The 14,413-nt window shown below is 44.3% G+C and overlaps 1 protein-coding gene across 9 annotated transcripts in view; it reads right to left on the bottom strand.

Annotated features, from left to right (window-relative positions):
- PRR5L (proline rich 5 like) overlaps positions 642 to 14,413 on the bottom strand; it is a 66,898-nt gene continuing 53,126 nt past the window's right edge. For all 9 annotated transcript variants that reach the window (XM_021401804.1, XM_021401806.1, XM_021401803.1 and 6 more), the window contains 3 exons: positions 11,574 to 11,714; positions 9,987 to 10,113; positions 642 to 3,332 (listed from right to left, as the gene is read on the bottom strand). In XM_021401804.1, coding sequence (XP_021257479.1) covers positions 2,950 to 3,332; positions 9,987 to 10,113; positions 11,574 to 11,714 — 651 coding nt within the window. In that variant the 3' untranslated portion in view covers positions 642 to 2,949. The remainder of the gene's footprint in view (positions 3,333 to 9,986; positions 10,114 to 11,573; positions 11,715 to 14,413) is intronic.

The raw sequence follows: 14,413 nt of genomic DNA, 5'->3' as shown, positions 1-14,413 counted from the left end.
GAGCATCTCAGAACCAGGCTCTTGTCCGCTCTTCCAGGAGCCTGAGCAATCCCACAGAACTGAGGTTTTCAGGTTAAAAAGAAACGTGGATGTGTCCTTCTGGTGATAACAGCAACAGCAAACTCTGAGTGTGAGCCAATGCAGCTGTCTTCATAAACTTTTAGCCCAGAAATAATGATTCTGTGACTCCAATCTTTCTTCCAGTGTAACAGGGGCTGTTGTATGCAGTCCTTAATAATTATTCCACAAGAATTATGAACTGGCTCTTGGCATAAGAGGGAGTTTGCTCTGAAGCCCATAACAAAGGCTTCAAACAGCAGCTCCCGAATATTGCTGCAGTCAGCGACTGCTCTGTACTGTGGTGTGAGTTCAGGGTAGGGGAGATCCTTAAGACCCAAATTCCTGGAGGAGTCACGAGGCTGTAGGGAAGGGTCTGACCCTGCCTCACCCAGAAGCGCCCCGACAGCAGGGGCAGCTCACTGCCCACAGCCATCCTGAGTTCTGCAGCATTCCCCTACCCCTGGCAGAAAGATAGCAGCAGTACCAACACCGACAAAAGAAAGATTCCACGTTCATCAAACACACCCCTGAAAGCCGCTCTCAGACCAGACCCTCCGTGTTGGTTGAAGAACAAGTTTAGCTCAGTTTACAAAGTAAAGCCACCAGCTTTAATTCTCTCGACACAAAACATCCAAACAACTGAGGAAGTGCACGATTCAGAGTGGCTCGGTGCAAATTTTCGCAAAGTAACAGGTACAACATCAAAATGATTCAAATTATAAATAGATGTAAAAACAAAAGACATTCAAGTTAAAACCAGGACTGGATTCCTATTAGCCCTAGAGATGATCCAAGAGTATGTCAGGAAATAAACAAACCATACTCATTTTCATCACAGAAGGTGGCGCTGCTCGCTTCAGGCATTTACAAAAGGGAAATGAGAGAAGTAAAAGAGATGAGAAGCGCTTGTAGGAGCGAGCTGAAATGCTGCAGGACCACCACTTCCACACGTGCCCACTTGGCCAAGAGAAGGCTGCAAGTCACTGCATGTGACAGCATCAGGGTGGCACAATCAGTCCAATTTCAGAATGAGGAGGCAACTTCCCCTAGAATCCATTTCAAGGAAGGACTGCTAAAATCCCCATCTTCCTGCCTCCCCGGACACATCCTTCCTAGGAGGCAAACAGCACAACCAAATCTCTCTCCACAGAAGCACAGCTGGGGAGCCAAACACTGCATTTCTACAAAGGCCAACAAGATTTGCAAACCACAGGAGACAAAGCAACACCCTCGTGTACGCAGACAGCAAAATCTTGTGCTCGTTGCTGTTTTTTTCAGTGCTTCGTCGTAAAATAACCATCCACTTGGTTTTTGCAGCGCATGTTACTGAAGTCAAATCTCAGCAGGTCTGAGCTTCTCTTCCAGTACAGCCTGTGCAACAGAGGGCGCTTAATGCCCAGTGGCAGCAGGGCAAATTCTGCAGTTAATGTCACAGTGTGCAAAAACACATCCTGAAGGCTCATCCTAACTTCCTGTTTCCTTGTCAAGGCAGATTTATTTGCAGTCAGTACCACAGTGACTGGACTCTAGTGGCTGTGGTGTTATATCCACATTTTTAACGGGATTTGACATTTAAGGCAGCATTTCAGTTCACCTCTAAGCCTGTAATTACGCTAGCAAATCTGCTTAGCAAGACATCAGGGGAGTACCGCAGGGGACTGCTCCAACAAATTGGTTCTTCTCCCACAGAAGCAGCAGCTGTGTACCAAGCGGTGCCATACAGTGGGCACCGCAGTTCCTGATGCACTGACGACCTGGACCCACTCCTCATCTTCAAAATAAAAACAGGGACAAAGACTGCAAGTAGTCCTCGCTTTATCTTAAGGAAATGCTGCACTAAGCAAGATACCACTGGAGGTCAGAAGCACTTCACAAATGTGCTACGAGGACAGGGCTCCTCTCTGCACCCAGCTGCTTATCTCTGGTCTCACAAATCCTGCAAGTGCAGGGAGTACCAGAGCAGCTCAAGGAAGCAGCCCTGTCGTCACCTCCCGCTCTGCACTCATGACAATCAGCCTGGAGAAGCACCTTTAGCTCTTCCACAACAGAAATGCGTGAGCATTCCCTTTCTGAAGGTTTAGATTTCTCCTTTCATTGCAGCTGTACCACCCCAAAACTTTAACAGCAATTTGATGCCAAACACTAGGACGCTCAGGACAGTATTTGCTCTCACTTTATACTTCCTCCTTTGCACTCAATTTATAACGCCAACCCTAAGGACATTACTGGAACTAAAGCATATACTGGAAGAGCTCAGCTGGCACTCCACACATATCCAGTTCTGCTTAAGTGTGGGGCAAAAAACAATCTGGTTTCTTCAAGATTCTTTTCACTCACGCCTGTGGGAAGCAAGCAAAGGGTCTCCTTCTCTCACAAGCCATCTGAGCAGATCTTTCTGCAAGATGCAAGTGGTTTCATCCCTGAGTTCAACTTCAAAAGAGAAAGAGGCAGTCCTCGGTCATCACCACCTCAAGTATGGAAGAAAAGAACATTAAGCACAGGGTTCTCTGAAGCAAACAAGTAGCACAAAACCAGGAAAGACAAAAGCAGAAGGAGGCTCATTTGTATCATACCAAAGAAACAGAAGGAAACCTGAGGCCAAAAGGTTTAGGCTAGCGCAGTAAAAGAGCTCACAGAAGGTAAACCGCCATGTTCAACTTTGCAGCCCATCACGCGCATTTGGGAGCAGGCTGGTACCTCTATCAACAGTGATCACAAACAGGCAAGGAAAACAAGTCTGGAGAGCGTTCCCAAAGAGACATTAGATCATCCAAGGCCGTTTTAACACCAGGAGCAAGACTCCAATTTTCCTTTTTTTTCCAGCGGGGGTGACACGAGCATTTGTCCAGCTTAGCACATAGAGTCTTCCTCTCCTCAGAGAGACAACTTCTAGCTGACTGATGTGCAGTTCAGCTCTGCTGAGTCCTGCCTGCCTGCCGCCATGCCTCCCTCCGGCCCGTCAGCAATACTAGGCTCACTGGAGCACTGCCTGTGGCTGAAACTGGGCTGCAGGAGGAGACATTTGTCATTACTGTCTGACTCCTCGATCACCATGCCTGTGTGCATCATGGAGGCCATCGCCAGGAGCTGAATATCTGAATGAGCGTTGGCAACAGTGTGGCGACGGATGCTACCACACTTCTCCAGATAAGCCTCACCCTCCTGCTCCGTCAGAGGTGTCAGGGCCATCTCGCTGGGCTGCCGACTTGTCGCCAGGTGAGAGGAGTAACTCAGTCCTCCAGCTTTGGAGCGGGATCTGGAGTACCGCCTCTCTGGAAGAAAAAAAGGAAGCAGCGATGAGCAACAGGGCAGAGGCAAAGCTTTGTCTAAGCTCTTAGGCTGGCTGCAGGGAACAGAGAGGACTCGGCTTGCAGCCACTGGGTATCTCACCAACATCCTGAAGTGCAGGGGCTCATGTCCTAAGGTCAGAAGCCTTTCAGATCACGTAGGAGACTTTCTGCAAGACTGCAGAGCGTGAGACAGTAACAAAACGTAAAGCAAAGCACTCATCTCTGAAGGTTATGAAACAGCTTTGAAAGCTTGCATCAATAAGAAAGGCAGAAAACAAGCTCAGTGTTGTTACAAGGAGGAGCAGTTGAGCAGCCAGAACATGACAACACTTCACCCTTGTGCTTTCAGTAACACATTCACTGGAAAACTTCATTCTGTGCTTAAGAGTATGTGCAAGCAACTTTTGAGGCTGGTTACAGTTGATATCTTCCTCATGTGTCCACTGCAGCTCAAACACAGCAAGCCATGGTGCTGGTCACCAGAGAAAGGTCACGTAAGGGGAACCACACCAGCACTCCTGTGCTGCTACCAATGGCTGCAGGGAGTTACACCAGCACTGCAGTGCTGTAAAAACTGCACCTGGGCTGTGAAAATTGGTCTGGTGTCGATGAAATCCAAATAACATGGGAGTCTAAGCAGCAGCTATTTCTCCACATTTCACATTATTTACCAGGGCTGCTTCTTTGCTGACCGCTGTCAACAAAGTCAAGTGCTGACGCCAAAAGAAAGCAGCCAGTGGTGGGGTAGTTATTTACTTGTAACATGACTGACTCAAGCTGAGTCTGAAATGCACATCGGTGCCCACCTCCTGTCTAGGTTAGGAACACAGCCACTGTTACAGGCTGCTCAGCTCACTGTTGCAGAGAAGAAAGGGAGCTCAGCAGCCTTCTAATGTTGTGTTCATCACAATATGCCATTCCACAAATTAATACTTACATTATGTCTATCCTGCAGTGGTTTTTATCTATGCAAAGGTTTCTTGGGTTAGGAGAGGCCTGAGGAGATGAAACTGAACTGAGCCATGCAAAAAGCGGTAAATTCTCCTGACTCCATTGCTGCAGATTTTGCAGTCCAGGGCAAAATCTTTGCTTTTCTCAAATTCTAAACAGCACGTTTAAAATGAAAATATGCTCCATTTAAACAGGCACAGCTTGCAACCCTTCCCAAGAGGCCAGGATACACAGGAAAAAGAAATCACGGCCATGGCTTGAGGTTCACTTAATAAATAAAAATATTCCCGTGAGAAAGAAGTGCCAGTTTGTGTGTAAACTTTTAGTGCTGCTGAAACAGCCAAGCCTGAGGAGCTGAGAGATTAAAGTCCATTGAATGCAAGCACAGTGTAGGAAGCAATAACGTAACATTGCTCCTGCCCAGCCTGGCAACCCTCACTGCACATAAACTGGAAAAATTGGTCCTGGCATCCCCTTCTGGTACGTCCTCGTGTTCTGTGGCAAAATGGTTAACAAGTGCTCCTCAACTACTGCGCTCATTTGCAGTCCAGCCAGCCAGGCTGCATTCAGCAGTTCTGAGGCTCACGTGCTATGTGTGTACTTGTGTTCACATGTGCATCTGTACGCACACTGAGGAGCAGACTTTACGGAGTTGATGCATGTGTTGGTGCTTCAGCATCTGACATCATCCAGATTTCAAAATCTGACCAGAATATGGAAGGGGAGATTATGAAAGCCTGCTGGTATTGAAGCGAACACTAACAGCAACGCGCAAGACCGCAATCCTCTCCCCAAACCTTTATCAGCATGGGAACAGGAGTACAATGCTGCCTGTTGTGTGCAAAAATAAAGCGAAGGTCCTGAGTTTGACCACACTGTAGTAACCACTGTAACCCAGATAGACTGCAAAGACAGAGAAGACATGCTTCAGCTCAGCCCAAAACTAAGTAGAGGCTGGATTGCAAAAAATGTCCACAAATCGAGCAGACGTGCATCCAGTGTGAGCTGGGGCCCAAACGGCCACTGCATGGCCACAGCTCACCCAAATCATGCAGCCAATCACCAATGTGAGCACATCCACACTGCACACAGACTCATGCTCTCATGGCTCTTTATGGCAGTAAAAATGTATTCCTAGTGCATATTTTAACTTGGAGAAAACAAAGCTCTAACTCTTCTCCTCCCTTCTATTCTGCTATAGTCAAACAATTGGGACAAACAGAGAATGGCAAAGGCAGATGCTGAAATGAAGGAAGGCAAAGGCCATTTTTGAAATTATTCATAATTCAGAAATTCATGTTTTAGTTTCATCTGATTTCCCACTCCAACTGCCTTAGATTATGTCTCCAGAACACTTGAACGTTCCTTAAATACATTGACTTAAATACTGTAGCAATTAGCAGAGCAATGCCTGCCATCATGGAGAAGAAATGAGTTGTGGGGGATTTGTCTAGGAAAGGGATCACAGTTGAAGTTCCTGAGTAGCCAAAGCAAACATCAGCAGCTAGAGAGGAAAAAAGGATAGCATTTAGAGAGCTCTCTTGGCAAGGCAAGCTTCTCTTTTAATGTTAGAACAGGGTTTGTAGCTGAAGTGCTAGTTAGATTCCTCAAGCAGACTAGCAACAATCATACATCATCAAACTCAAAGATTCAAGGGAATTACAGAGTGCTCCCCAATACATTGCAAGGATCTGAAACCCCTGTTCAACTCATCCTAAGGCTGATGGTTCACCCACATTTTAAGGAGGCAGAGCTCTCAAGTCATTATTTCTATTTTTGAAGGAGACACTGATCTCTGATAACTGGTCAGGTCACTCATGGGCATTACGGGAGCCAGATTTTAATCTCCGCTCCTACTAAACATGATGCAAAGCTCTTTGCTGACACATTAGCCAAACACTTTATGCATCTGAGGAAATGTACTTCCCACATCTATGCTTTCCAAACATTCAAATTGAAAGAGTACAGCCAGACCTCCCCAGCAAAGAATCTGAAGTTTGAGAAGATCTATTCTGACACTTCAGTGGCTTCTGCTTGGATCCAGACTCCAAGCAGTTCACTATCCAGAAGGTAGCTCTGCCTAGCTCTGTAAGCACAGCTCAGCAGAAGCACTAAGAACAAGATATTGGCAGCGTTTCGCTGGTGGACTTGGAAACACAGCTGGTTAAGTATCTCAGCGTGTTTGAAAACCAAGACCTTTGTCAGAGTCAATTTCTGACCATAAAATTTCACAGAGGAGGAAGGTGATGGGAACATGAAATAAGTTAAAGGCCAAAGGGCTCCAATTTTATCTCAGGTAGCCACGGGCGTTATCTAACTTTACAGCATTGGAGAATGGCCCTGTCTCCTGCTGTCACAGTGAAATTGATGAGATTCCACAGAAACATGTGTTGGAAACTTACAGCATAGCTGGTAGGCCTCACTGGAAGAAATTACAATTCTTCCTTCTCTTGCCCCTAGCAAACACTTAGCCAGAAGCTGTACCTATCAAAGACAGGATAACTGGGCAGTCAACAAGAGGTCTTGCTCTTATTTTCTCCCCACAACTGCAGCAGACATTTTTAAGACATTAAGCAACACAAGTTAATGCCAAGAATAAGGGCTGCAAGTAACCGCACAGAAGAGTTGTGGATCTTCCCTCAGTGGAAGGTTTTCAAGATCAGGTTAGTTGCAGAAATGGGTTACGCATCACTGATCAGGTACTGAAACAGAGAAATGCATAGTGGAGAATCTATCAGTGTTTATTCTCTTCAAGTAAGGGATGACCTAACTCTTGAGGAAAAAAAAAAAAATCTCCACAGATAGTTTTTGGGAAATTGAAGTAAAATTCTTTATAATAATCAGAAAAAAAGTTAGGCTGAACTCTGAACATAGATTTATTGCTTTACTTCTCCTCCTTTGATTGCTCTATCAAGCAATCACAGTCCTCTGGGAAATTAAGAACAGTATGCAACTCTTGCATAACCTCCAGCTATGAACTGATGGCTGAGAAGCATCAGACTGTGGTCTGTTTTCTGCAAGCCACCTATCCTTTGTCTCTCCCCAGCTGTTGTGCTCATCTTCTTATGGAGCAGGGCACTGCCTCACCATTGGCACACCAAAACAATGTTATGTATTCACTGTATCAGAACACCATAAGAACTGTAATGCACAGAACTCCATCCAGAAAGACGGAATCTGACATGGGGAGAAGAACAAAGCACCAGAGTGCTGAAATAAAGCACTCTGACCTTCTCCAATGACCTTTCCCATTTGAAATCTTCCTTGGAGTAGTCCCCTAGGGAGAAAGGCATCTCAGTTTAATGTTTTCAAACCCCATTGCCCAGAGCTACGATCCGGCATGCACGGTGGCTGAACCACCACCACATCATGGCACAGAAGACAAAAGAGCTGCCAGAGAACTCAAAGATTAGTTTGTGTGTTTTCGTGGGCTTCAAGTGGAAAGAAGGTCATTTCACCTAGAATGGATGGCCTGTTGCCAATGACCAGAAATGATGCTCTCTTAAGGAAACCATCATGCATAGTTTAACTAAAAAAATATTTCTATTTTGCTGTGCTGTTATCAGGAACATAAACTGGGAAGATCTTTTAAGGGATTATTTTGCAGGCAAACTCAAATCAGCATTGATGCTAGGTTTAATACACGGGGTGAACAGCATGAATGCTTTTTTTCCTCTATTCGTAATTTAAACATTGTTTCTGAGACAACTGGATCCCTTCAACACACACCATCCTTACAGTGCAGGTAGTGGCTAATTTACACAGAGGAAGCAAGGAGGGTGGACAACAGGACAGTAACAAGCACAGTGAAAGGAATATAATCCAGCTGAAGTAGTTGGGCTTTCACCGAAGCAGGGATAACTGCAGAGCTCAGGATGAAACAGGCCACAGCCTCAGGTATCTGGGTCAGGCTCTGCCATGTGGCTCACTTCCCCTTGCTCCACCTAGACTTTGTGATTTGTTGCTTTGGCTGGGGAGGTTGCCTGCCTCAAATCTCCTCTGTGAGCTGTTCTGTCCTCTTTCTTTCACACCTATTCCTGCTGCTCTCTTTTCTCAGTTTAAATCAAGTATAACATACTGCAGCCTTGAAGGCCAAAGCTTTATGTTTATTCACAGCTGTGACCACAGTCGTCCTCAATTGCATCTCTCAACACCAGTGCAACTTGAAGGCTGTGTTCTAGATTGCAGTTTGGACTCCACAGCATCTATAGAGAATGCAAGCACACCCAAAGCTCAACAGAAAGGTGCCACAGAGCCACAGTATGGCAGGAAACCTGCTGGGACTCACTGTCATTACCAGCTGCCTAGTGAGAGAGAACACTGGCTCTGAGAAAGCAAAAAAAAGTGACAGAAAGAAGGAGAGAGGAAGAGAGAGAGAAATCTGGTGAGAAGCAGCAAGTATTAGAAGAAACCACCACCACAGGAGCACTTTGAAAACAGCAAGATTATTTGCAGAAAGATGCTGCTCTTTTTGTCTCTGCTGTGTAATGCAAACAAAAGTTACTTCTTCCCCCTGCTCAGCACAGGGTCGAGCAAGGGCAAAAGGCCACTTTGAAAATACACACAAATAAACGACAGGTAAAAATCAAAGCCAGTACAATGATTTTAAGGCACATGAACTTTACAAGGCCAGTTCATATGATTTTTTTTGTTTTAGGACACCAATGCTTTGGTCAGCTGGCAGAAGTCCAGGCTGGCTAGGAACTTCAGTGTAGGTGAGACAGCTACACTTCACACTATCCCAGCACCATGCAGGCATCCATAAACAGCCAAACAATCACATTTGTCAAAGTTCAACATTTACAGGATGATTGTGGTCTAAATCTAGCCTCAGATAAGATCTGCAACTCAATGCTTAAGTCTAACCATGTCCACTTGCATAAAAGAAAGTTTATTTATTTGCCCAACCACAAGAACAAAAAGCCTGAGCCATAGCTTATCTAAAGCAATGCCAAGAGTTTGTTACAGGCAGAGAATACCCAAACCCTGATGAACCATTCTCCCTTAAGACCTTCTTTTACCCTGCCCATGCTGCAAAAGTGTAACACAAGACAGGATGTGTCTTTCCCTAGACAAAGTCTGTATCAAAGGAGAGGCTACAGCTGACAAAGTGCCACAAAATATTTGGGGTCTAGAGCTTTCTTCACTTACTCCATTTAAATCTTTGTGGTTACCTAAACAGTATGGCCATATCTATTTCTTAGCTACTCTATTTCTCTCTGGCCATGCTTGTTAGCAGAGCTCTTGAATCATATATGGAGGTTTTCCACTACAAGCATCACCTTTCTGAAGCATGGTGCCAGTTCTCTCTCCTAGCTCCGTTTATCTACAGTTTAAATAGATGATTTTTTTTTTTTCCCCAAACAGAATGCTCAAATGCATGGAAAGCACCTCAGGCACACACCACAGAGAGAAGCTTTAAAATCCAAACTGCCTCCAGAAAGACTGCAGATTTTGCATGCGTATGCGGTGGAAAATGAAAAGCAGATCAGAAAAATCTACATTCAGAAGTGTGTTAACCAGGACCTTCTTAAGGGTGCTTTAACCTTTGCTTTCTCTCTCTTGTGGAGTCATGCACCACCTCCTTTCTAGCACAGATGTGCACTGCGTCCTATTAGCCAACCTGTGTACCACAGAAAGAGTAGAGTGTTTGAAAGAGCTCCTCTATGCTGCTGCATGTCTTACCAAGCAAGCAGGTGCTACCAGAGATGCTGTGGTCCTCACACAAACCCAAGTATGGTGACACCACCTGCTTGACCAGTTCTTCCAGCTGTAGGTAGCTCTCACTGGGGCCATCGGGCTCATGAACACTCTGAAAAATCAAACATGAAAAGCCATCATTACTCTTGTGTAGTAAGGTTCTGACAAGGCCTGGGGTCTGCCAAACATCTTAGCTCTGGAATATCTCAGCTGTATCAGCACAGCCTGTAGAGGAACACAGCTTAAGAGCCAAAATGGAGGTTTAGGTGCTATTTACACCAGCCTCCTAGTTCAGGTCATAGTCATACTCCTATAGGCAACAGGCTGCCAGGGGACTTTTTTTTCTTTTAATGACCAAAGGATAGGAAGGTAGGTACAAGCTACAGTACCATGAGATGTACACTGAATAACGACAGCAATACAGCTATACCAAGGCAGTTCTGCCAGGAAATGTCTCTGTGGAAGAGCCTTACAAGCCCTGCTCTTTCCCTGAGACAGGAGAAGCACCCTCCCTAGTTCAGCTTACAGCTATGAAAGATTGTAGCTAACACTGAGCAATTTAACTGTAATTTCAGAAAATGTCCACAGACTAGCTTCCTGCAAACCCTCAGTAGACTTTTCTTTCTCAGATGTGTCACTGAGATTCTCTTTGCCCCGAGACTGCTTTTATTAAGATATCTTATGGAAATTGAGCTAGCACTCTAGTATTTCGTGCTAATACAGCCTGGGTCACAGGGGAGATCCGAACTGAGAGAACTCACACAGAAATACCAGCTTAGCTACTTTGTGACTCTGATTGCACATACTTCAGCAGGTTTTATTCCCCATCACACATCATAAGGTATATCTGAAGAGAAATTTAAGTGAGAGGAGTGCAAACAGCCACCTGGATCACAGTATTTTTCAGGACTGTCAGGCTGAGCAATATAGAAAATGGTAAACTTAGCCATACATGTCCTGCTTGGAAGACAGGGGCACTGTTCTCTTCAGGCCTGATTATAAAGGACAGTCCTCATAAGAAGTCTTTGTTTCTTAGGAGACGCCCTTGGAAAACCTGCATTTTTTTTTCCCCGCTGCCATAAGATATTCCTCCTCTCACAGAGAAGTTTCCACATCCCATCTAGGAGGGGGGAGGTATATTAGGAAGCCAGCAGGCAATACTCCTTCCAATGCCTTTATCATCTATAAGGGGGGTCTTGCTGGGTCATTACAAAGCTGACAAATCAGGAGAACTGGAGGTGTTCACAGAAGCTGGGAGATGACAATTTATGAGGAAATTAGAAGAGTACTGGGACTGCTCCTAGCTGGGGAGACAAAGTACCAAGGAAAATGCAAACGCATAAGAGCAGAACCTGGCCCTTTCGTGGACATACCCTTATTGATTTCCAGGAAAGCTCAGGATGTTAACCATTCAAATTCAGCTTTCATTTTTACGTTTAGCACTCTCACACAACTACGCGTATCTTCCCTTTCATCACTGCCCTCCCCACTCTCCTTACCAAGGTTTGTATCAGTTAGGTGAAGACGAGAATCTCAAATGGAGTGAAACAAGGAAAACCAGAAGCTCCCCACCTGCAGAATTAACAGCATCTGGACAATGGAAGCTGGGAGCTTCGTCTGGACCAGAGGAAGAATTTCTTCCAACTTCACTTTTAGCAAGACCAAGTCTCTGAAGCCAAGAAGAGCAATCTGACGGATGGTCAACTCCTGACCCTGGAAAACACAGAAGGCAAAAATCTAAGAGTTGGTAAAGGGATATGGGAACACCACACCAACACATGCACGTACATAGCTAGAAAGGGCCTATCCCGCCCATCGCTGCTGTGGTAAACCACCCCCAGCTGCTCAGTGTGAGGACTTTTGGCACTCTGGTGGCTTCCTACTCAGTCTCTGTCCCACATAAGTTCTGAAAGGAGTAACACCTTATGTTACGTGTTGCTAGGTTTGGAGTAAAGCCAAAAAGGGGCCTGTATTTCACCAGAAGATAACATATTTACAAAACCCAACTGGCAGCCAATCTGATCACAAATATCTGAAGCCCAGAATGGATGCAGCTGGTGCTTTTGACACTTGGAGCTGAGAAATCACGAAAGATTTGGTAGGGAAAGAGCTTGGTACAGATTATTCCTTAATCAAGCCTACCTCTGTTCTGTGTCTGTCTGCTCAATATCCGCACTTTAGACAAAAGAAAAATCCACAATGCAGTCAACTATAGATTTTAGGATTTAGGCTAGTTGGGCTGCTTGTACCAACATCACTTAAAAGGCAACCAGACAGAGAATGAAAGCAATAGATTCAATTTCCACCACAAGGTGTGTTGTGGCCTTTAACATCAACAAGTGAGCAGGTTTAACAAGTGAAGAAACTGTTCTATTTCTTAGCAAACTAGATATCCTTGAACCTGACTGGGCATTCTGGTGTGTTACTGCATTTTCTTCTGCTAGGCTTAAGATACACGTGACTTTACCTTGCCCCATTTAACAGCAGAAAGTTTCCTCCCAGCCCTGCCTACTTTCCAGCCCAAAGTTTTCCTTGTTCTCCCCAACACATTAATCTCTGACCTGCATTCCATTTTGTGACCATTTTATAGTATCCGTAACATACTCACTCAGGCAAATATTTAGCTGGAAGGAATTAACATCAGTTAATCATTAATTCATAATGGTTTTAATGTCATAATTAACAGCATCATCAAAATGTAAATATGACCTAAAGCCAGTGCTGTGGCAGGCAGCACTGCCACTGTGAAAGCACATTGCTGTTTTTAAACCAGCACTGAGTGCTTCGAAACATCAAGGTGTAGAACAGTCTGGTTCATATTTATCTCCAAACTGTATTTCAGCAGCTGCATGCTTTATTTATATCATACAGTTTGGCCCCATTAATTTCGTATCTCATTTCAAAATGCAAACATCTCACTGTGCCAAACAAAACAAGACTTGCTATTCTTTTTCCACACCAAGTGGTTACATCAACAGCTGCAATTATATTAAAGTCACTGACCTGTTTACATAGTTTTCCTCTGTACAGCAATTTAACCCACTCGGCCGCTTAAAGGTCATACTTCTGCAATAGCTATGAGCCTCAGGTTCAAACTCAGTTGAGACAGAAAGTTACTTCTGGTTACTGCCATTGGTAACACGCTCACATATTTGGCTGACTTACTTTCATTTTGAATGGTCAGCTGCCAGGATCACAGAAAGTCACAAAATGCTTATGTTGGCATTTGCAACAAAGGAGTTTCAAATGTTGAGGAGCCAACAGCACACAGACTTTCTCAGCTATTGGAGTAGTGCATGAAGAACAGCAACTTGGTGAAAGAGATTTGCTGGATGATCTCTTTTCATTTGGTAATACACCAGATAAATAGGCACATACAGTTCCTTATTCATAGGAGAAACCAAGCTTGTTATCAGGGCACTAGCCTGGGGATAAGACCAATATACATTAGGTTTTTTTTGCTGCACCAGCAACTCACTTGATTGTAACCTAGGACAGCTTACTTAGAGTCAGGCTCTTAGATGTATCCAGAGGGAGTCAAATCCATAAATGCATGTAGGACATAGGTGCTTGCAAAGTTTAAAATACGCGATCTGTTACATTTCAGTTCTTCATCTGTGGAACGACAATACTTCCCTAACAGCTTCTGTGACAGATTTTTGACAAAGACTTTGCAACAAGAAAGACACTAAGAAAGTTATTATTTCAAAGAATCTCAACATCCCATACTCATAGTTTAATCACTACCAATTAAATTCCAAAAGCTGCAACTACTGCACAGTAGTTTTTGCGCTGAAGCAGGTTTTTCTGGTAAGTGGAAGAATTATTAGCATTTGCAGGTATCACATAACACAGTTAGCTCAGTTGTTTCTACAGAGCACAGATAACTGCAGAGCAGAAACTGCTACATAAACAGATGAGATCACACCATGACTGTGAGTTAGTTGCAAAGGGAGAGAAAGGGAGCGTAGTGGAATTGTGCAGTTTTAGCTGCCAAACACCTACCTTTAAGCTTCTGCAGCAAGGAAAGAATAAAAATAAACACAGTAAAAAGGTTAGTGTCTGTTTTTATAGAAGGTCTTTGTTCTTTTAGGAGATGCTAGCTTTAATAGGATTAGAGGAAAAGGACAAACTTTGAGCTTTACATGCTGTCTTTCAAACAAAACAAAGGGAATATAACTAAAAGAAAAGAAGCTTTTCCAGAAAACACATCTCATGGAACAGTCAAAAGTCAAGAAGGCAGCTAGCATTTGTCAGAATGTCAGTCTACTCATGAAGTACATTTTTGCTTCTCTGACAGGACAGAAAATCAAAAGAGCCTAGGGAGGTATCCACATTTCTCATACGGAAACGTTGACCAAAACTACGTGAAAAACTGATAGAGCTCAACAATTCTGATGGGATACTCAGCT

Source organism: Numida meleagris, chromosome 6 (assembly GCF_002078875.1).
Source record: "Numida meleagris isolate 19003 breed g44 Domestic line chromosome 6, NumMel1.0, whole genome shotgun sequence".
NCBI classification, from domain to species: Eukaryota; Metazoa; Chordata; class Aves; order Galliformes; family Numididae; genus Numida; species Numida meleagris.
Note: the sequence above shows the minus strand (reverse complement) of the source record. Positions and strands in the feature narration are given on the sequence as shown.